This window comes from Oncorhynchus nerka, linkage group LG24 (assembly GCF_034236695.1).
Source record: "Oncorhynchus nerka isolate Pitt River linkage group LG24, Oner_Uvic_2.0, whole genome shotgun sequence".
Classification (NCBI taxonomy): Eukaryota; Metazoa; Chordata; class Actinopteri; order Salmoniformes; family Salmonidae; genus Oncorhynchus; species Oncorhynchus nerka.
This window is the reverse complement of record NC_088419.1, coordinates 32,352,276-32,376,998: the sequence shown is the minus strand read 5'-3', so window position 1 is coordinate 32,376,998 and position 24,723 is coordinate 32,352,276. Positions and strand designations below refer to the sequence as shown.

The 24,723-nt window shown below is 42.3% G+C and overlaps 1 protein-coding gene across 1 annotated transcript in view; it reads right to left on the bottom strand.

Moving 5' to 3' along the window:
• nudt14 (nudix (nucleoside diphosphate linked moiety X)-type motif 14) overlaps positions 1-24,723 on the bottom strand; it is an 87,003-nt gene that overhangs the window by 6,246 nt on the left and 56,034 nt on the right. Inside the window, exons 3-4 of the mRNA XM_029631568.2 lie at positions 11,704-11,768; positions 8,573-8,828 (exon numbers count right to left, since the gene is read on the bottom strand). Of these exons, the coding sequence (XP_029487428.1) occupies positions 8,573-8,828; positions 11,704-11,768 (321 nt within the window). The remainder of the gene's footprint in view (positions 1-8,572; positions 8,829-11,703; positions 11,769-24,723) is intronic.

Here is a 24,723-nt window from a genome sequence, read left to right as displayed (position 1 = left end):
GATTAGACAAGTTGTAAGCATTGCATTCTTGAACTTGTGAACGGTCATGTCCCTTAATTAAAACTTGTATGGGATCCGTAAATATGAATGCTAAATTATAAGACTAGTTTAGCCAAGGAGAAAGCACTGGGTCCTTCCTGGCTAGCCATGATTGGCTGAGATAATGGCGGGGATGGACATGAGTTGTCGGTCATGTCTATAACTCCACATGTCACAGGCTTCTGTTGCTCTACTGGCATTGACACTTTATATTGACACCATTTACATTTTTTTTTTATTGACACTGTGCTGTTGAGGAAGTAAGCATTTCACTGTAACGTTTACACCTGCTGTATCCTGGTCATGCGAACAAATAAACATTTTAATTTCATATACAGAGTGTGTTTACCAGAGACAATAATGTGAAGAAAAACATGACCTGCACCAAAGTCAGGTTAAAGGCTCAGGACTATATAAAGTGTATTTTACCTGGAGGTATTCCTTATTGTAGGCCACTACTTTAAATCTTGAAATATTTTGGTTGTTTTCTACACTACCACACTCTTCCTCTGTTTAGCATATTGTCATAGACAGTCATGTTTTACATGTGAATTCTTAAAAAGATGAGGACTAACGGCATCCGCATGTTTCCCCATCCGAAACGGTTTGCGCATATATGACCACATTTTTGTTTGTTTTAGTCTTCGGGAAGGTTTTTTTTCTGGCTGCTCACGCACACAACATTTCTCCTCGAGGAAACCTGATATTTGGAAGCAGAAGTCCACGCCCCTTCGTCGGTGGTTGGTCAACAGTAGGGATTCTTCAATGTAGTGTTTGTTGTCATTCAACGATAGACAACTTGTTTTCATGCACACTCTCTCACTGGAGAAATAGTGCACCAAATATATTAATTCGATTTAAAATGTTGCAACAGAGACCACCTCGGCAAAAACGTAAAAAATAATGACTGATTTGTTGAGTTCCCTTATTAATTCTGACGATTTTGAGGAAATCTATACTGGCTACGGCGTCAAGATGGGCAAACAGCACTATTAACGCCCTTTTCTTGTTTTTCAAGCGAGGGTCTTTATACTTGCCATTCTAAGAAGATAATCTCTCTCTCAAAACAATTCTGGTTGGTTTTTCTTTGGATGTTCTCCTACCATATCGTGTTAAATTCTCCCACATTATTTTAACATTTCTACAAACTTCAAAGTGTTTTCTTAAAAGGTGTGAATGATGCGAAATGGGTGTAAACAAAGAAGAGCTCTCTAGCCAGTGTAAAATTACCGCAAACATCTTTTAAGGGCTTTTCCTCAAAACTGTGTTTACAAGTGTATAAACTTTCAATGCAGCATAGCTTCCCAATGTTACACCAATTGTAATGTATGATATAGATATACCATTACAAAGCTCTGGAACTGAACTTTCTTTTATTTTTTACAATTATTTTTATTAAATAAGCTCACATATAGGTGTGCAGACCATTGAACCCTTTTAACCTTGACAAACATTCAACCTGAATGTGATCAGGATGGCACAGAAAAAAATATTATACTGGTTTACGGGTAATTCAATCTCCATAACACTTAAACAGAGAATGGTTTCACCATAGCAAGAAAAATCACATCCTTGGAATAAAATAAAATGTGTAAAATATTTATTAAAGCAGTGTTACAAAAAGAAGTGTTACAATGTTAATTTTACTACTCTGGAATCAATTGTCCCAGCTTACGGCTGAGACGTCACACACAGACACCATTCGTTTGTCTGGCTCTTGTTTTGCCACTATGGAAGAATTCAAACATCCATTGTTAGCCAGTCGTGAACCCAAAAGGGCTGGGGCCTGTGGGCGCCTGTCACCACGGAAGCACCCAGAGCACAGTGTTTCAAGCTAAGTACTTTTGTCATGGCACTCCCTCATAGGGGGCCATGGGGTTAGCCATGGGGGTTAAGACGATACCCATCTAATAAGACGGGAAGAAACCTACGCATAACTATGCTGATAAACACACCACAACAAGTGGTGGAGCTGGTGGGGTCAAATCAAAAGGCATGTTGGAAGAACGGAAGTCTTCACTCTAGAGGTGGAGGGAACATAGGTAGGGAGGGGGGAGGTGCGGTTACGTATGTTTTTCGCTGCAGTGTTCTACAGTGTCAGAGAACAGACTGTCATTTGTAATTGTTTGATGGATGGATAGTTTGTACTCCAAAAGGCCCTGGATACAATCTCCTTTTCCTGTTAGTCTTACCTACATGAATAAATGAAACTACAACACTACCATACAAACAATACAACTGAGTGGATTGTTTTTTATAAACTAAGCTTTATATCACTTTATGAACAAGCTGGTGATGGCTCAAACATGCAGTTAAGGTCAAATAGCTGGTTAAGGTTGGTGCTAATGTACAGTGTGTTGTAAATGTCTGTGTTAATGAAAAGCGCGCTACAAATAAAAAATGTATTAAGGATCAATGCAGTCTTTTAATTGTACTTTTAAAATCTTCACCGTATGTCTAATAGAGCACTGTGTATTTAATGGAAATAACTCCAAATATAGTTATCATTTTTCCCTGAGCCTCCTTTTGCCATTAAAATGCTCAGTCTGATCGTTACTTGTTACTTTTTTGTTTATATTTTTCTTAAACTGCATTGTTCGTTAAGGGCTTGTAAAGTAAGCATTTCACTGTAAGGTCTACACTCGTTGTATTCGGCGCATGCGACAAATAGAATTTGATTTGGGCGTGTTGATACAAATTTTTATACACTTACATACACAGCCCTGATTGGCAGACATGATCATCTAGACCCCTCAAACTCAACTCTGGACCATGAAGCCAGTTCCACAGGGTACACTGGGTGGGTGCAATTAATTATCAGGTAGAATTTAAAAAACAGCAGGCTCCGGACCTCGTAGGGTAAGAGTTGAATACCCCTGGTCTAGACTCTAGAGCAGGACTGAGAAACTCCGAGGGCCTGATTGGTGTCACACTTACTCCATCCCTAGCAAATACAGCTGATTAATCAAATTGCATTGAAGATCATGATTAGGTGATTATTGGAGTCAGGTGTATTACCTGGGGCAAAACTGTGACATCAGGCCCTCGAGGACTGGAATTGAACACCCCTGCTCTAGAGAGTACCATGTGTACCCTTTCAAAGTAAGAGGACACATGCAAATAAAAGATGACTGGTCATTGCTCAGAATAATCAGATCAGATTGTGTTGTCATGCTGTGGGCCAAAAACTCCATCCCACCCGAAGGGGCTGAAATTCCAGGCAAAAAAAAGTACAATTAAAGCTTACACTAAAAGGGTATTCTCATAATTTTCACAATTTCATTGTTAATTTCAACCTCAGTGTGGAAATATCATACAAAAACAGGAAAATCACATTTCACTGGACTGCTCCTTTAAATGAGTCAACATAGAGCAAGTCATCACTTGTACCGCGATAAACAACGGCGAAGTGGAAGGAGATAAAAGTGTAAACGAACACCATTGTCATTGACGCAGAATAGCTATGTTACAGATGCAGATACGACTTCAGCAAGTTACGTTGCCGTAGGTTCGTGGGTGGACAGGGAAATGCAAGCAAATGCTCATGCAAATAGTCGTATGTGCTTTATTGACAGATAAATGTGAAACTAAGTGGGAGATGGGAGAGGAGAGAGGGTCCGAAGGGAGCACACAGGGATTGAACATTGCGCTAAACGCATATCAAACTCCGCATCAAATTACACATAGCACATAATCCTCCGCCAGCTCTGCATGCGACTGCGTCGCCAGTGTGAATGCGCCCTTACCCAAGATTGAGCTTCTCGGTTAGTCACATATTTGTCTATTGTGAAGAAAATTTGCCACGAAACACCTGAATGCATGCATGACTCCTTTCTACGCGCACCAAAATTACAATCTGTTTCTCTGAATTGCCCCGTGAAAGCCAAACACTATGATGGCATTTTATAACTGAGCTAGTCATGTTGGCAAAAGAACAAGCTTTCAAATGATGGGCACCTGACAGTAATGGTGTGATGGCGGGGATAGAGGGCTGTGTTTCAAACAAAACAACTACAAGTGTGCTTGCTCTAGTCCCTCAACAGCACAGTTAGGAATGCTCAAAAAAGTATCTTATAGTTGAAATCATAAAAGGAACTGTGCACACTTTGGAGAGGTGTGTGGCCAATTGGAGGCATCAGTTAGTTCTTGGTCTTATGTTGCATCTACTACGCATTTTTCAGGAATATTCTTATCATGTTACTGAATGTATCAAGAGTATTTTCAGATTTCGTTATCAACAAATAGAGTGAAAAGTACAGAATATAAAATGCACATAAGATCTAAAGTGCATTGGATTCAGTCTTAAGTCAGGTGAACAGCAGTGTCCTCAACTTTGGTCTAATAACTTCTCCATCACCAAACTGTTCCTTTTCAATTGCTACCATGCGTATGCATTTTTCATAGGCCAATTCGCACGAATGTAAAGGGTTACTGAGGGTCCTTTGGTCATATCAGAAGGGGTGCCTTCGCTCACGTAAAATAAAGATTTTGAATGTTATATAATTTTGGGGCATCTCAGAGATGTTCTATAGATTCCCGGGGTCAATTCATGTTTATCTGAGCTCTTGCCGTTCACGCAGGAAGAACTACAACCGGTCTGACATAGCATTGTGATGAAGCCACTCTCACTATACTGGAAGTTAATAGGAAGATTACTTTTAGATTGTGAAAACTACTATCATACTGTACATGTCAGATTTCTGGCCAATGTCATAACGCAGGAGGTTGTCGGCTCTCGAATGAACCATTGATCATATTTTTTGCAAAATTTCTACCTCGCAAAATTTGTAATTTAACAGAGGGTCTACCACATTTCTCCTATTTGTCTGTCTTCAGTCCAGGGTGTAAAATGCATGGTGCCGTTGCAAATGTCAGACTCAACTCTGTGAAGCACACAATCCGCAGGTTGAACATGGCGAGATTGTAGACTCCTAAATTGATAGTGCAGTTTGTTTAGGTGGTTGCACAGCTAACTAGCTACTTCACATGATGATATTGACTTTGGCATTATTGTGTGTAGCTACGTTTTCTAGCTCCTTATCTAGCTAGCTAGTTAGCTAGCCAGCCAGCCAGCCCATAGAGAGCATTGCGGGTTTTGTAGTCGACTTGAGTGAGCTGCAACAGATTTCCACACCAATTCTCCAGTTGCAACCAACCTTATTATAACAAAATTAAACATGTGTAGCTTCCCATAATAAGTTGGGTGAATTTTGGCCTTACTTATGATGCCATCTATTTTGTGAAGTGCACCAGTCCCTCCAGCAGCAAAGCACCCCCACAACATGATGCTGCCACCCCCATGCTTCACGGTTGGGATGGTGTTCTTTGGCTTGTAAGCCTCCCTCTTTTTCCTCCAATCATAACGATGGTCATTATGGCCAAACAGTTCTATTTTTGTTTCATCAGACCAGAGGACATTTCTCCAAAAAGTACAATCTTTGTCCCCATGTGCAGTTGTAACCGGAGTCTGGCTTTTTTACGGCGGTTTTGGAGCAGTGGTTTCTTCCTTGCTGAGCGGCCTTTCAGATTATGTCGATATTGAACTTGTTTTACTGTGGATATAGATACTTTTGTACCCGTTTCCTCCAGCATCTTCACAAGGTCCTTTGCAGTTGTTCTGGGATTGATTTGCACTTTTTCGTACAAAAGTACGTTCATCTCTAGGAGACAGAACGCATCTCCTTCCTGGGCAGTATGACGGCTACGTGGTGCCATGGTGTTTATACATGCGTACTATTGTTTGTACATATGAATGTGGTACCTTCAGGCATTTGGAAATTGCTCCCAAGGATGAACCAGACTTGTGGAGGTCTACAATTTTTGTCTGAGGTCTTGGCTGATTTCTTTTGATTTTCCCATGATGTCAAGCAAAGAGGCACTGAGTTTGAAGGCAGGCCTTGAAATACATCCATAGATACACCTCCAATTGACTCACATGATGTCAATTAGCCTATCAAATTTCTAAAGCCATTACATAATTTTCTGGAATTTCCCAAGCTGTTTAACCTCTTAAGTCGACCCTCTACTTTTCTGAACATTCTGTTAAAAATCGCGCAACATTTCAGCGCCCTGCTACTCATGCCAGGAATATAGTATATGCATTTGCTTAGTCTGTGTGGATAGAAAACACTCAAGACGTTTATAAAACTGGTTAAATCACTGCTGTGGCTTTACCAGAACGGCATTTACATCGAAAAGCACAGGAAAAACTGATCACTGAAAATGGGAAAATATATCCATGCGCTACTTGAACCCATTGATAAAGGTGAACCACAATTAATTGACTGAGGTTGCAGTACCTACAGCTTCCACACGGTGTCTAGAGTCTTGTCATTTCCCTTCAAGTTTTTTCTTGGTCAAACACATGCAGGGCACCGTATCTCCTCAGGTCTAGGACCGGATATTTTCGTTGAGTTTCTAGCCGGACATTTTTCCAGACGGACAGCTAATGATCTTTACATCGCCTCCTGATGAATTTTATCGCTTATTAACGTTTACTAATACCTAAAGTTGCATTACAAACGTATTTCGAAGTGTTTTGTGAAAGTTTATCGTCGACTTTTTGAATTTTAAAAAATGACGTTACGTTTTGAAACGATGTTTTCTTCGTTTATCACACAGTCTACATATAACGATATCTAGGCTTTATATGGACCGATTTAATCGAAATAAAGACCCAAATAGTGTTTATGGGACATCTAGGAGTGCCAACAAAGAAGATGGTGAAAGGTAATGAATGTTTTCTATTTTATTGTGCGGTTTGTGTAACGCCGAAATGCTAATTATTTTGTTTACGTCCCCTGCGGGTCTTTTGGGGTGTTACATGCGATCAGATAATAGCTTCTCATGCTTTCGCCGAAAAGCATTTTAAAAATCTGACTTGTTGCCTGGATTCACAACGAGTGTAGCTTTAATTCGATACCCTGCATGTGTATTTTAATGAACTTTTGAGTTTTAACTAATACTATTAGCATTTAGCGTAGCGCATTTGCATTTCCAGAGCTCTAGTTGGGACGCAAGCGTCCCGAGTAGAAGCAAGAGGTTAAAGGCACAGTCAACTTAGTGTATTGTAAACTTCTGACCCACAGGAATTGTGATAGTGAATTATAAGTGACATAATCTGTAAACAATTGTTGGAAAAATTACTTGAGTCATGCACAAAGTAGATGTCCTAACCGACTTGCCAAAACTATAGTTTGTTAACAAGAAATTTGTGAAGTGGTTGAAAAACGAGTTTTAAATGACTCCAACCTAAGTGTATGTAAACTTCAACTGTATGTTGCATAGCCACACAATGTATATATGTGCATGCTCGTATGCATGTGTGTGTGCTTGTATGCGCCTGTATGAAGCAATGGGTGTGTTGAGCCGTGTAGGATGAACACGGCCCTAGACGCTGATCTTGGCTCAGTTTAGCATTTTCCTCACTAACGGTTAACTTCTCTAGGCTAGGGGGTGGTGTTTTCACCTCCGGATGAAAAGCGTGCCCAAAGTAAACTGCCTGCTACTCAGGGCCAGAAGCTAGGATATGCATATTACTAGTAGATTTGGATAGAAAACACTATGAATGATGTCTGAGTATAACAGAACTTATTTGGCAGAAGATACCCCGAGGACAAACCATCCAGGAAATGTTTGTTTTTTTAGGTGACAGTCTTTTCAATAAGTTTTCTATGTGGATCTAGATTTCTAAGTGACTTGCTTGCAGTTCCTATCGCTTTCACTGGATGTCAACAGTCGTTAGAAATTGGTTGATCTTTTTTTTCCTTTGTGTAATGATGTAGGGCTGTTCAGAACGAGGGTCGAGTCTAGTGTTGTGGTTGGCGACCTGAAAGCTCGCTCTACTTTGTTTTTATCCACTATCGAATGCAGTTTATCCAGTCTTAAATTTGAGAGATTATTTACGTAAAAAAATACCTAAAGTTGTATTAGGAAAGTTGTTTGAAATGTTTGGAGAACGATTACAGGTAACTTAGATATTTTGTAATCATGTTGCGCTAGTTGGAACCAGTGTTTTTCTGGATCAAACGCGCCAAATAAAAGGACATTTTGGAGATATAATGACAGAATTAATCTAACAAAAGGACCATTTGTGATGTTTATGGGACATATTGGAGTACCAACAGAAGAAGCTCTTCAAAGGTAAGGCATGAATTATATCATTATTTCTAAGTTTTGTGTCAAGCCTGGCAGGATGAAATATTTTTGTCTGTGTTTGTTTGATGGGGTGCCGTCCTCAGATAATAGCATGGTTTGCTTTCGCCGTAAAGCCTTTTTGAAATCTGACACGGTGGCTGGATTAACAAGAAGTAAAGCTTTAATTTGGTGTATTGTACTTGTGATTGTATGAAAGTGAAATATTTCTAATAATTTAATTTGACGCTCTGCCATTTCACCGAATGTTGTCAAATCGATCCCGTTAACGGGATTTGATCCCTAAGAAGTTTTTAAGTTTAAGATTAGGGGAGTGGAAGCTGATCCTAGACCTGTAACTAGGGGAAAATTCACCTCGAAGCCATAGGTACACACACACCTGTATGAGGTGATCCTCCGCAGCTTGGCGACTGGCACGTCGTAGCCACACTCCTCCAGTACCTCCTGCCTGGCGATCTCTTCCAGCGACAGGTCAGCCTTGTCCACCAGGCCAGCGCAAAGCTCGTAGGTCATCCCCACTGAGCCTGGGGGCGTCTCCCCGCCCCCAACCGCAGCCCCCTCTTTCTCCTCCGCCACCTGCTCGCTAGAGTCAGGTGCCTTGGGCTTGGTCCTCTCCCACTCGCACATGTACACAGCTGCAGGAGGAGAGAGGGAGAGTGGGTGGAGAGAGTGAGAGGGGTTGAGCTAGATAGCAACAGATGTTAGAGTATAGTGACATTGACTTGGAGCCTATATACCTTTTTCTCAGTGATGTATCGTTCCTTTCACTTCGACAATTGAGTGTGATATGAACTGCGTACTATCAAAGTCTAGGTTTTAATCCTTCAAATAGGCCACAATTGAGATATAATAGTCTGAAACTTTGTTTCTGTGAACTGCATGTCTAGTAAAATCCTACCCCTATAAAATCATGAAAAGCATAACCCCTAAACTCATTAAAAAAACTTCACTGGTGGAAGGAAAAAACATAATAAGAGTGTGATAAAAATAGAGTGACACATTTACTTTATTCAAACAAATCAGCTTTCGACCAAAAACGCCTGTGAGTGATTTTGTCGCCTCACAATGGCCTTCAAACAAAGGCTGACCTTTTTAGACACATTGTTCCTCAAGCAATGGGAAAAAAGTAACAGAATACATCCCAAATGTCACCCTATTCCCTTCATAGTGCACTACTTTGACCAGAGCCAGGGAATACAGGGAATAGCTTGTCATTTGGGACACACAGACATTCAATGCGAGGCCTTCCTTCCATTCTGTGGAGCGCACTGTCCCCAGCTCCTTAGCGGCGAACAAAGGACGTTCCCTGCCTCGCATAGTAACGGGGGCATTTTGCGCACTATTACACAAGGAAGCATTGTGTTTGGAGGTGAGCTGGAGTAAACAAATGCATCCAATGCTTTTTTTTTTTCATAGAGTGCAGACACGAGGTGTGTTTGTCTGTATGAAATTAAACTGGAAGATAAAATAAAAGTCCACTGATCGCGGACACAGTTTAGCAGGTGTTATGCCAGTGCAGCGAAATGCTTACTTTGCAAGCTCCTAACAATGCAGTCAAATGTCAAGCAATTCAAATGTAAAAATAAAATCAAGAATACTGCACTGTAGCAGTATTAAAAAGCAATCTATACATACAGTGCATTCGGAAAGCATTCAGAACCCATCACTTCTTGTTACATTACAGCCTTAAAAATGGATTAAATGTTGTTTTTTTTCTCATCAATTTACACACAATACCCCATAATGACAAAGCAAAAACAAATTTTTAGACATTTCTCCAAATGTATAAAATTTAAATAACTAAAATAGCACATTTACATAAGTATTCATACTCTTTACTCAGTACTTTATTGAAGCACGATTACAGCCTCGACTCTTGGGTACGAAGCTACAAGCTTGGCACACCTACATTTGGGGAGTTTCTCCCATTCTTCTCAGAAGATCCTCTCAAGCTCTGTCAGGTTGGATGGGGAGTGTCGCTGCACAGCTATTTTCAGGTCTCTCCAGAGATGTTCGAACGTATTTAAGTCTGGGCTCTGGCTGGCCACTCAAGGACATGCAGAGACTTGTCCCGAAGCCAATCCTGCGTTGTCTTGTCTGTGTGCTTAGGGTTGTTGTCCTGTTGGAAGGTGAACCTTCACCCCAGTCTGAGGTCCTTAGCAGGTTCATCAAGGATCTCTTTTTACTTTGCTCTGTTCATCTTTCCTTAATCCTGACTAGTCTCCCAGTCCCTGCCGCTGAAAAACATCCCCCAGCATGATGCTGTCACCACCATGCTTCACCGTAGGGATGGTATTGGCCAGATGATGAGATGTGCCTAGTTTCCTCCAGATGTGACACTTGGCATTCAGGCCAGAGTTCAATCTTGGCAGGAGAATCTTGTTTCTCATGATCAGAGTCCTTTAGGTGCCTTTTGGCAAACTAAGTGGTTTGTCATGTGCATTTTATTGAGAAGTGGCTTCTGTCTGGCCAATCTACCATAAAGGCCTGATTGGTGGAGTGCTGCAGAGATGGTTGTCCTACTGGAAGTTACTCCCATCTCCACAGAGGAACTCTGGAGCGCTGTCAGAGTGACCTCCATGTGTGTGTGTGCACTGCTCCGCTTATGATACATCAAATGGAAGACGGATGAGATCTGCATCTGCGCCTCACCCCATTGTAACCTGCACCAAAGACATTACTGATGGGACCTCCATGGCTTTAGCAACCTTCCCTAGAATCAGTTAAGCGGGTGAGATATGGGCCCCATTCCATTTTGGTCCCTATCCCCTACCCTTTGACACAAATTATTCAGGGTTTGCAGATCTAAGAGGATGGGATACATGTAAGCACCCAATCCTTCTACATAATATGGTGAATGCCCCACAGCCTACCACAAGCAGCCGAAAATAATATATAATTAAGCGCCTGTTTTTCCCCCCTCATCGGTCCACACCAGGGTTGGGTTAAATTCCATTACAATTCCATTTAAATTCACAAAGAAAATCGACCCCAACCCTGGTGAATACCACAGGGGTGGCGGGAGATGAAGGTAGGCGTTAGCTGATGCAATGGAACAGGGCCGCGTGCCATGGGATGACTAATGGCTTTTAAAGCCTTGATGGGGCGGTGCACCAGCCGGGTGGAGAGAGTCCATCAGCATTTTTCACAGTAGTAGACAAGCCCCGACAGTGCCAGACAGATCCCAGGCCACGTGGCAGGGGGCATATTGTTGCACTTGACACGCTCAAGTGGGAGTTCAGCATAATACACAGGTGTTGGGTAAGAAGCTTGGAATGTGACAATAGCAGGGTTTCCCCACAGGGATAAAGCAAGGTTGTGGTGGGTTCGAATCAGACCCACGCCCTTCTAACACACTTTCTCTGCCTTACTTTCCTGCACTTTCCTGTCCCTCTTCACTGTCTAATAAAAAATATATGGAAAGGGATGTGAATTTACAGTCCTTTACAAGAAGTTTAAAAAACTGTCCTTGTGGATGAAAGATGATTAGAGCAAAAAAGGGGGTATTACCTGGGCGGAACTGCTTGACCAAGACGAAGCAGTGCGAGGTGGTGTTGAAGATCAGAACCGAAACACTGGAAAGAAAAGGGAGCAGAGAAAGAGAGAGAGTTTATTCAGTTTGATTCATTCATTATTTTTCGGGGGATGAATAAAAGTGAGAATCACACAGGTTTATATTGGTTGCTGTACAGGTAGCCCCTGTATATAGCATTGTTCCTGTCATTTTATTGTTGCTCTAATAATTTGTTATTTTTCTATTTTTGTTACTTCAGTTTATTTTAGTAAATACTTTTCTTAAAACTGCATTGTTGGTTAAGGGCTTGTAAGTCAGCGTTTCACTACACCTGTTGTATTTGGCGCATGTGACAAATACAACTGATTTGATTTAATAAACTAAATTAACTATATTACATGACATCATCATACGCAGTGGGACAACTTCCTGCTTACAGAAAACAAATAAATACATATCTACCCAGACTGTCCCGATTGAGTCTTCCCAACGTAGCCATGTGAGGGCACAAAGTGGGAAGAATATTCGCTACTTGAATTACGTTGTTCTAGGCTCTAAGTAGGTAAGCACCCTGCTATGTTGATGATACATTTGAGTGTTAACCTTTAACACTCGTACCTGTATACGTGTTGAAAATGGCACTTAAAATTGGAACGTAGCGGCTGTAGAGTAACATCCTGTACATGAAACCAGAGCTCGGTCTCTACGATTCACAGCGCTCTAAGGGTTTTGACTGACAGCCGTTCTAAACTTGAGCACCATGCGCAACAAGAATTACCCCAATCCCTCCCGGTAATTGGGCAACTTTAGCAAATGTGTTGTTGTCCGAGTCAGGGAAATGCTGTAAATGAAGAGGACTCAATGTATTTTGAAATATGAGATGTTGAGGCGCTTTGATGTCATATAAGCAAGCCAAACACCCGTGAGTCCAAATGTGCACTTCACAATTCCATATCATAAAACTCATGTCATATACAGCGTCAACGTTTATGATCACTATGTTTGATGTACAGTTACAAAATGAAAGGTCATCATACCCTGGGTTGTTGACGAACAAAATTAGCCTTTTTGTATATTGTGAAGAAATGTCATAGTGGCACATGCACCTATGTCTCCTTTCTATGTGCATCAAAATTACAATCTGTTTCTTTAAATTTCCTTATGAAACCCTCACACTAAGATCGAATTTCATAAACTTAGCTAGTCATGTTGGCAGTAGTGACGCTTAGAATTCCAATTTCGCCTAAATGGCACCAAAAAATGTATCACTTTTGTCCCCCCACCACAATCTGTTTTTAGGACGAAACTGAAAAATAACTTGTGTAGAAAGTAAAATCATGCCCACCTGACCTAGATTGCGATTATATAATGGACTGTTTATGGATTGCATAAACAACAGTAATTGTGTGATAGCAGAAATGAAAGGTTGTGTTCCAAACAAAACAACTAAACCCAACAAAAAAAAAGAAACCTCCCCTTTTTAGGATCCTGTCTTTCAAAGATATTTGGATTTTTACAAATTAACTTCACAGATCTTCATTGTAAATGGTTTAAAGTTAATGAACATGCACCTGTGGAATGGTTGTTAAGACACTAACAGTTTACAGACGGTAGGCAATTAAGGTCACAGTTATGAAAACTTAGGACATAAAAAAATAGAGGCCTTTCTACTGACTCTGAAAAACACCAAAAGAAAGATGCCCAGGGTCCCTGCTCATCTGCGTGAATGTGCCTTAGGCATGCTGCAAGGAGGCATGAGGACTGCATATGTGGCCAGGGCAATAAATTGCTGTGAGACGCCTAAGACAGCGAGACAGGACGGACAGATTGTCCTCGCAGTGGCAGACCATGTGTAACAACACCTGCACAGGATCGGTACATCCGAACCTCACAACTGCGGGACAGGTACAGGACGGCAACAACTGCCCGAATTACACCAGGAATGCACAATCCCTCCATCGGTGCTCAGCCTGTCCGCAATAGGCTGAGAGGGGCTGGACTGAGGGCTTGTATGCCTATTGTAAGGTAGGTCTTCACCAGACATCACCGGCAACTTCGTCGCCTATGGGCACAAACCCACCGTCTCTGGACCAGACAGGACTGGCAAAAAGTGGTCTTCACTGACGTGTCGCGGTTTTGTCTCACCAGGGGTGATGGTCGGATTCGAGTTAATCGTCGAAGGAAGGAATGTTACACCGAGGCCTGTACTCTGGAGGGGGATCAATTTGGAGGTGGAGGGTCCGTCATGATCTGGGGCGGTGTGTCACAGCATCATCGGACTGAACTTGTCGTCATTGCAGGCAATCTCAATGCTGTGCGTTACATGGAAGACATCCTCCTCCATCATGTGGTACCCTTCCTGCAGGCTCATCCTGACATGACCCTCCAGCATGACAATGCCACCAGCCATACTGCTCGTTCTGTGCGCGATTTCCTGCAAGACAGAAATGTCAGTGTTCTGCCATGGCCAGTGAAGAACCCAGATCTCAACCCCATTGAGCACGTCTGGGACCTGTTGGATCGGAGGGTGAGGGTTAGGGCCATTCCCCCCAGAAAATGTCCAGGATGTGCAGGTGCCTTGGTGGAAGAGTGGGGTAACATCTCACAGCAATAACTGGCAAATCTGGTGCAGTCCACGAGGAGGAGATGCACTGAAGTACTTAATGCAGCTGGTGGCCACAGATACTGACGGTTACATTTGATTTTGACCTCCCCTTTGTTCAGGGACACATTATACCATTTCTGTTAGTCACTTGTCTGTGGAACTTGTTCAGTTTATGTCTGTTGTTGAATGTTATGTTCATACAAATATTTACACATGTTAAATTTGCTGAAAATAAATGCAGTTGACAGTGAGAGGATGTTTCTTTTTTTGCTGAGTTTACATGTGTGCTTGCTTAGAGTTCCTCAACGGCACAGCTAGGAGAGCTAAAAAAAAAAAAAAAGTACCTTCTAGTTGAAGACTCTTCTTTGATTCATAAAAGTGCATTAGAATTGCTTAGGAACTGTGCACACTTTGGAGAGATGTGTGGCCACTTGGAGACACCAGTTAGTCCCCTCACGCAAACCCGTGTAACTTTTTGGTCTTGTTGCACCCACCCCACATTTTCCAGGAATAGTCTTATGTTACTGAATGTATCCAGAATATTTTCAGATTTCGCTATCAACAAATGCAGCAAAAAGTACAGTAAATGTAAAATGCTCATAAAATAAACAGTGTAATGTTTGGATTCAGCATTGTGTCAGGTGAACTGTTGTGTACTTAACTTTGGTCTAATAATTTCCCCATCTACAAATTGTTCTCTTTTAATTGCTACCATGGTTATGCATACGTTTTTCATATTTCTGTAAGAAACATTTCAAATTTAGCCCTATCCATATAGGCCAATTCCCACAAGTGTAAAGGCTAACTGTACAAAATGAAAACTGATTTGAAACCAAAATTGCGATCCATAAAAATAATAAAAATCTATACATTTTGGCAGGGTAAAAATTCCTCAATTCCAAACTAGTTGGTGTGTGTGCATCTATGTGACTGTGTGTGTGTGTGACTGTGTGTGTGACTGTGTGTGTGTGTGACTGTGTGTGTGTGTGTGTGTGACTGTGTGTGACTGTGTGTGTGTGACTGTGTGTGTGTGACTGTGTGACTCAATGCATGATTAACACCTGGGCCAGTATCGACAAAGCTTCTCAGAGTAGGAGTGGTGATCTAGGATCTGTCCATATAATCGTATTCATTATTATCGAAAAGGCCAAACTGATCTAAGATCAGCACTCCTCCTCTGAGATGCTTTGTGGCTAAGGAACACTGCCTCTACCTAGCTCTTCAACCAAGGTGCATGAACTGAGGAGTAACCTGAAGAGGAGATTCAGCAAATCTGGGAGGACAGTGGAAGTTGGTAAGAAATCTTTATTGTTAAATGTAAGTTAATGTAAAATTATATCATGTTGGTTTTACTTTAAACAATAATTAATTCCTTATCACCTTCCATTGTCCCCCAAGTTGGTGAAGCTCCTCTCTACTAATTGATAGTTCACCCAAAATCCATAATGGTTTCATTACCCTTTAACAGGAATGGAAACTGGTGAGGGCTAAAAAAGGGAATGAATATGATCTACATGATCAGTTTGTGTAAAATAAGTGGTTAATGTGAATCTAACGCACAGCTAAAAATGTAAAGAAAGCAATCCAATGTTATTTGTCGCCAAGACTTTACTGCAACTGACACTCAAGTCTTGAGAAAAAACAATACACTAATATTGCAGTTAGCCATGACAGCCTGACCACACACACACACACACACACACACACATCTAAATATTGCACTTGGGGAAAAAAACATTAAATTATAAATAGAATGAAACAGGCATTCTATTTGTATTCTATTATAGTGGCCATTATTATAGTTATCACAATCTTGTGAAACCCAAACCCTCCAAGATCCCTCCCACAGTTCCCCAATAGCTGTCCCTCAACCATTCGAGACCCCTCCCGGGAAAAAATAAAATAAAAATAGAATTAATTCCATTCCCCACCACCAACAACTAAGAGAATGAACTAAAGAGAAAAAAAGGAAAAGACAGAAGAAAACAGCAAACAATGCAAAAAAAAGATATATATATATATATATACACACACACACACACAGTGGGGCAAAAAAAGTATTTAGTCAGCCACCAATTGTGCAAGTTCTCCCACTTAAAGATGAGGCCTGTAATTTTCATCATAGGTACACTTCAACTATGACAGACAAAAGGAGAAAAAAAATCCAGAAAATCACATTGTAGGATTTTTTATGAATTTATTTGCAAATTTTAAAAAAAAAGGCGTGGTGTTCCGTTCACCTAGGCAGAAATGTTTAACAATGCTTTTTTCTGATAAAAAGTAGTTCATGGCATCCACTGTGAAGCCCAGTTACATAATATTACCCTGTGTCCCAGCTGCTTACCGTATTTTTGAAGTAATCACGATAAAAAAAACGGGCCTAATTTTGGCATTTTTCACCCTGCCAGCTCCTATTAGTTCTATTGAGCACCGTGGCACCAACTTGCCTTCCGAACATTCTATTCCCAGCCTATTATTCTATGCCACAATGCCTGCTTTGCTATTGTTGGCAATGAGACCTGCCCACGCTGCTGGTAAAAAATTACCCATGGAACTCTGAGGTCATCCCACTGTTTCCTATAGGGAAATATAAGTATGTCTGTCTATTTTGCCAAATATCTCACAATGTGTATATTTAGATTTTCAAATCGGACACCATTTTAATCATGATAATCTCCTCTTTCTAATTATGTAAGGATGGACATCAGCATAATAAAGTGATAATATATAATTCACAAGTGATAGGCTAACATTGTCACCCATCAGACTTGATTTAATCTTGTCATAACATATAGTAAATAATATATGTGTGAAATTTGTTTTGATTTAGAATAGAGCATTATCATGCAACTGTAAAACAGGGGCGGTGGAAAAAATATGTCATCTACGCACATAGAGAAAAGGACACTTTCACCGTGCTTTATTTTCATGCCAGCCAGGTAAGCTATACTCCTGTTGAAAATATAAACAATGTGTTTAATATTAGGAAAGTTGAGAAATATAGTAGGCCTAGCCTATAGAAAGCTGATTTACATTTACATTTACATTTAAGTCATTTAGCAGACGCTCTTATCCAGAACGACTTACAAATTGGTGCGTTCACCTTAAGACATCCAGTGGAACAGCCACTTTACAATAGTGCATCTAAATCTTTTAAGGGGGGTGAGAAGGATTACTTTATCCTATCCTAGGTATTCCTGAAAGAGGTGGGGTTTCAGGTGTCTCCGGAAGGTGGTGATTGACTCCGCTGTCCTGGCGTCGTGAGGGAGTTTGTTCCACCATTGGGGGGCCAGAGCAGCGAACAGTTTTGACTGGGCTGCGCGGGAACTGTACTTCCTCAGTGGTAGGGAGGCGAGCAGGCCAGAGGTGGATGAACGCAGTGCCCTTGTTTGGGTGTAGGGCCTGATCAGAGCCTGGAGGTACTGAGGTGCCGTTCCCCTCACAGCTCCGTAGGCAAGCACCATGGTCTTGTAGCGGATGCGAGCTTCAACTGGAAGCCAGTGGAGAGAGCGGAGGAGCGGGGTGACGTGAGAGAACTTGGGAAGGTTGAACACCAGACGGGCTGCAGCGTTCTGGATGAGTTGTAGGGGTTTAATGGCACAGGCAGGGAGCCCAGCCAACAGCGAGTTGCAGTAATCCAGACGGGAGATGACAAGTGCCTGGATTAGGACCTGCGCTGCTTCCTGTGTGAGGCAGGGTCGTACTCTGCGGATGTTGTAGAGCATGAACCTACAGGAACGGGCCACCGCCTTGATGTTAGTTGAGAACGACAGGGTGTTGTCCAGGATCACGCCAAGGTTCTTAGCGCTCTGGGAGGAGGACACAATGGAGTTGTCAACCGTGATGGCGAGATCATGGAACGGGCAGTCCTTCCCCGGGAGGAAGAGCAGCTCCGTCTTGCCGAGGTTCAGCTTGAGGTGGTGATCCGTCATCCACACTGATATGTCTGCCAGACATGCAGAGATGCGATTCGCCACCTGGTCATCAGAAGGGGGAAAGGAGAAGATTAATTGTGTGTCGTCTGCATAGCAATGATAGGAGAGACCATGTGAGGTTATGACAGAGCCAAGTGACTTGGTGTATAGCGAGAATAGGAGAGGGCCTAGAACAGAGCCCTGGGGACGCCAGTGGTGAGAGCGCGTGGTGAGGAGACAGATTCTCGCCACGCCACCTGGTAGGAGCGACCTGTCAGGTAGGACGCAATCCAAGCGTGGGCCGCGCCGGAGATGCCCAACTCGGAGAGGGTGGAGAGGAGGATCTGATGGTTCACAGTATCGAAGGCAGCCGATAGGTCTAGAAGGATGAGAGCAGAGGAGAGAGAGTTAGCTTTAGCAGTGCGGAGCGCCTCCGTGATACAGAGAAGAGCAGTCTCAGTTGAATGACTAGTCTTGAAACCTGACTGATTTGGATCAAGAAGGTCATTCTGAGAGAGATAGCGGGAGAGCTGGCCAAGGACGGCACGTTCAAGAGTTTTGGAGAGAAAAGAAAGAAGGGATACTGGTCTGTAGTTGTTGACATCGGAGGGATCGAGTGTAGGTTTTTTCAGAAGGGGTGCAACTCTCGCTCTCTTGAAGACGGAAGTGACGTAGCCAGCGGTCAGGGATGAGTTGATGAGCGAGGTGAGGTAAGGGAGAAGGTCTCCGGAAGTGGTCTGGAGAAGAGAGGAGGGGATAGGGTCAAGCGGGCAGGTTGTTGGGCGGCCGGCCGTCACAAGACGCGAGATTTCATCTGGAGAGAGAGGGGAGAAAGAGGTCAGAGCACAGGGTAGAGCAGTGTGAGCAGAACCAGCGGTGTCGTTTGACTTAGCAAACGAGGATCGGATGTCGTCGACCTTTTCAAAATGGTTGACGAAGTCATCTGCAGAGAGGGAGGAGAAGGGGGGGGGGGGAGGAGGATTCAGGAGGGAGGAGAAGGTGGCAAAGAGCTTCCTAGGGTTAGAGGCAGATGCTTGGAATTTAGAGTGGTAGAAAGTGGCTTTAGCAGCAGAGACAGAAGAGGAAAATGTAGAGAGGAGGGAGTGAAAGGATGCCAGGTCCGCAGGGAGGCGAGTTTTCCTCCATTTCCGCTCGGCTGCCCGGAGCCCTGTTCTGATGGGATCCTCCTCTCTTTATTAATGGCCATCGCTGTTTTCTCCCGCAATTGCATAGCCTACAGAAATGTTGAGCAACATGAGCTTATGGGCTCTCATGAAGTGTTTGATTAGATTTGAATACATTTGCATTGATGTCAGAGTTAGAGGGACAATAGACTGCTGAGTACCAGACAAATAACAAGTTTGGTAGGCTACTAATGACCATCAGCAGCATCAGAGCTGGCTAACCATGACTAAACGGTCACCCCATATTTCTGGCACTAAGGGAGATTCACTGGACTTTTTCTTTCTTTCATTTTTGCGACTCGGACAGGAGTGTGGCGAGGTTGTTGTGTTTATCTGCAGTATGCATTCTGTAGGTAGGAGTTTCAGCACGAGTCTTATCCACTGTTCATCGGAGTTCACTTTACATTCATTCCAAGTTGTGCATGCTAGCCCTAAGGTCAATACATTATCAACGTATATTAGCTTTGCATGAAATTCCCTGCCAATGCATTGTTGTTCAGGCAAAAAAATGTCCCTCAAAATTTGAGGAAGGCTATATGATCACACCGGTAATAGATCCATTGATGTATTACTTGTGAGGCTTAGCGGAGTGAGCATACGTTTAAATAATTTGCTTTACATTTTAAATATATTAGTGGGCTGATGGTGCCTGCATTTGATGGTCAGTCTCAGCGGAGGGAGAGAGCAGCAGACAGAGTCAGTCTCTCAACATCCCTCCGCTCTCCCTTTCCTCCACTGACACTGACCAAAAAATGGACAGTCTTTCAGCTGATGGCGAAATTCGAGTCGCACCGCATTATTTCTGCCTAATGTACAAATTCATGTTTTTACACCTATGAGAATAGTGAAATATTCCTTGATACAAAAAAGACCCAAGCCATGAATGATAACACCTATAGATACACTTTCCAACTAATTAATTACTGATGCAGTGCTTGTTGTAGCGCTGAGTGGAAATAGGAAGAACGCGCATTTTATGGTTAATAAAAGTGTTGAATACAAAGTGTTGACAGTGCGGAGTAAGAACTTAAACATGAACTCACTTATAAAAACAGCAGTTCTTTGCTATATTTACAGTCTCTCTCTAGTCTAAAAAAAAAAGTGAAATCTCACAGTATCAACTTTGCTGTAGCTTTCTTTTATGCCTGCTATGTTACTGCCGACACTGTAATCTTATAGAAAGGTTTGGCGATCGACTAGGAATGCCTTGGAGATCGACATGACCACTGCTCTAGAAAGTTGAGTGAAGTTCAATCTAGTACTTCTCTCAGTGGGCTGATATTTCTGCACGGCAGACCCGGGGCTACTGCAGACGCGCAGTTTAGAGGGAACATGGCTCTTTATGTCCAAATTATCTTATGCAAATCATTAACTTCATTGAGCTAAGGAAACCAATGTAAATTTAGTCATTTGAGTAAACTATCCCTTTAAAGCCTCAATAATGGGATTGTAACAGAGAGGGTATGACAGTACAGTAAGCCACGTACTGTAGCTAACTTGCCTGTCATCGGCATGTCACACAAAGGAGATGGCATGCTAATCTGTTATTTTATCTGAGCCGCTAGGTTGGAGTGAGCATTAAGGCACACTGATTGACCCCAGAAATATTCAAACACCCACTTAGTATGGAGTTGCTTTGATACCAGCGTGGTGTATGATTTAATTGAGGTATGTGTTTTGAATTTTGTTTGTCTTATTGACTCTGGGCTGGTTTTGTAATGGATGTATTGCTGTGTCACTATGCAGAGTAGAGGGTCTCCAGGTTAGGGCATCGTCTCAGCTGCACTCATGGATGGCCCTGTGTCCGTGTGTGACAGACAGACAGTAGTGCCCTGTGTGTATTATAGTTTTTGGTGGTGGAGACTTGAGGGCTGGGGTTTGTGTTGGTAAAGCGGAAGTGTCTGTAGAGGCAGGAAGCCCTGCCCAGTCTCTCCCATGGAGTGCGTTGTGAGGTGATCCGGTGCAGGGGAACTTAAGTCTTCAGATGAAATTCACTACTGAGATCCATGCCATCTAATATTTGTTTTGTGTGTTCAGCAAACAGAGGTATTTTGAGATACTTGCTTAACTTTATGAAGTGGGCTGTCTGTCCTAGTTAGTATTTACCTAGCATCCGCTACAGAATCCCTTTGTATTTGTTAGCATTCTGCTAACTGATACTTTTGGGGATATTTTTTGATGTTTGGAAAATAAATAGCTCCCTTTGTGTACACCGCCGGTAATACCGTATACCCAGTATGGGACAGGCACAGTGAAGGTATGAAAATCTGGATACCAGCAAACCCTAACACACGTTTTTTTTTCAATCTACACACAATACTCCATAATAACAAAGCAAAAACAGGTTTGTAGACATTTTACTTTAAAAAAAAATATATATATTATTATTATTTAGATAAGTATTCAGACCCTTTGCTAAGAAACTCGAAATTGAGCTCAGGTGCATCCTGTTTCCATTGATCATTATTGAGAAGTTTCTACAACTTGGAGTCCACCTGTGGTAAATTCTATTGATTTGACATGATGTGGAAAGGCACACCTGTCTATACAAAAGGTCCCACAGCTGACAGTGCATGTCAGAGAAAAAACCAAGGCATGAGGTTGAATGAATTGTCCATAAATCTCTGAGATAGGATTGTGTTGAGGCACAGATCTGTGGAAAGGTGCAAAAAAATTATCTGCAGCATTGAAAGTCCCAAAGAACACAGTGGCCTCCATCATTCTTAAATGGAATTAGTTTGGAACAACCAATTCTTTCTAGAGCTAGCCACCCAGCCAAACTGAGCAAATCAGGGGAGAAGGGCCTTTGTCAGGGAGGTGACCAAGAATGCGATGGTCACTCTCAGAGTGCCAGAGTTCCTCTGTGGAGATGGGTGAACCTTCCAGAAAGACAAGCATCTCTGTAGCACTCCACTAATCAGGCCTTTATGGTATAGTGGAGTATGCCAAAAGGCACCTAAGGGACTCAGACCATGAGAAACAATATTTTCTGGTCTAATGAAACCAAGATTGACTTGAATGCCAAACGTCACATCTGGAGGAAACCTGGCACCATTCCTACAGTGAAGCATGGTGGTGACAGCATCATGCTGTGGGGATGACTTTCAGCGGCAGAGACTGGGAGACTAGTCAGGATTGAGGGAAAGATGAACAGAACAAAGTTAGAGAGATCCTTGATGAAAACCTGCTCCAGAGCGCTCAGGACCTCAGACTGGGGCGAAGGATCAACTTCCAACAGGACTACCCTATATACCGATAAGCTTGACCAGTCAGATGTATTTATGTTGACCGGTGGCAATTTTATTTATCGTTTTTTTTTTTTTTTTTTTTTTTTTAAATCGTCCAAAAGCCAGCTGAAGAAAACCCTGCACATTCAGTACACACATAACCATTATAAAAAAGGAGATTGGGTGGGGAAAGTTCTTTATCGCCAGACATGATGATTGATTTTGGCCTCAGGGCACTGATTAAGAAAGGCTATGTTCCATTTTAGGGCCCTCTATCCCTTCCTTCCTTCCTGCCTCCTTTCCATCATCCCTGCTCAAGAAGAAGTCCCTTCCTAGGAGCTGAGCCCTTTGCCCTCCAGTAGGAGGTCGGGAGACTGAGGCGATCAATTCCATTTAAATTCAGTGAATTTAGAAAGTAAATTCAAAAGCTGCAGGTTTTCTATTTCCAATGTGGATTTCTGATTTTTTTTATTTTATTTTTTTACAAACATTTGATCAAAATTACCCCAGGCTCTCAGTCCAGTGTTAGCAAAAGGAGGAAGGGACATAGGGGCAGTGTACGGTATGGCTAGGCCAGATCAGGGCTGAAGCGGGACAAACCAGCCTGCTGCTTTCACCCCAAAGCAGGCCCGGGCTTGTCGACTGTTCAACGCCGCTTCCCCCCAAAACCTATGCTAATGGTTAAACGGGCTCTCTGAACATTTCACGCACAGTTAGGCTTGTGGCCTTCTCCGTGGGGCTTCTGGCTAGCCATCAGGGAACAGTATAGGGCATAGTATCATACATGAGTGATGAGGACAGATCACAATCCTCTATGAAGCGATGCTTCAGTTGGCTTAGTTGGAAGGCGCATGGTTGCTTATAACAGTAGTTGTGGGTTTGAATCAAACATGACCCACAGATCCTACTGTATGTGTGTTAATTGGATGTCTCTTCAGATAAAATGCAAAATTCTCTCCTAAACTACCAAAAGAACAAGAATAATTAAGAAAATCTCTTTCAATTAATGAGATGGGAATGGATGCCCACTCCAAACAAAAATTTAAGAGTGTTCTCTCCCTTTCCAAGTCACACCATTACAACTATTCTCCCCCATCCCTTCAGATTGAAACCAACTCTGGGCTCTCTACTCTTACCTTCCCAGGGCCCGTGGTGAGGACTAGTGCAGCACAAAGGACTGCAGTGGGGCCTGCTGTAGTGATAGTAATGAAATGAACAGATGCTACTTCTAATGGCTATACCCTTCACCGTTCCCCCATTAAAACACACCCAAACACGCATGCAAAAGCCCCCACAAATACACTTTTTAAAAATCAGTGCAATAAACACGTGCTGTTACACAAATACTCCAATAAACAAATGTGCTAACATAACACTGAGTTATGTAGGTAAATGCAGTGCATTTGGAAAGTTCAGACCCCTCGACTTTTTCCACAATTTGTTATGTTAGAACCTAATTCTAAAATGGATTGATTTGTTTTCCCCCCTCAATCTACACACAATGACAAAGCAACAACTGTTTTTTAGAAAAATGTTATTTTATTTTATTAATTATTTTATTTAAAAAACTGAAATATCAAGGAAGTGAGTGTGTTTATACAGGACGTACCGCCCCCGACCTTCTGTCAACCAATTATGTCAATGTGGACCTATACGGAGAAATACGGTGCCCTCCGCATTGTTGCAAAATTTGGAAGGCGCACGTCAGTACAGAGCTCAATCTAGCTTCTGCAAGCCTCCGGAGGTTCCGCAATTGCGTCACACCCTCTGTACAGAGCCTCCAGACAGCATTGTTGGATCAAGCAAAAATGGTCTTTCAGCTAGATCCTGGAGGAAACGGGTACAAAATTATCTATATCCACAGTAAAAACTATATCGACATAACCTGAAAGGCCACTCAGCAAGGAAGAAGCCACTGCTCCAAAACCGTCATTAAAAAATGGCAGACTACAGTTTACAACTGCACATGGGGACAAAGATAGCACTTTTTGGAGAAATGTCCTCTGGTCTGATGAAACAAAAATAGAACTGTTTGGCCATAATGACCATCGTTATGTTTGGAGGAAAAAGGGGGAGGCTTGCAACC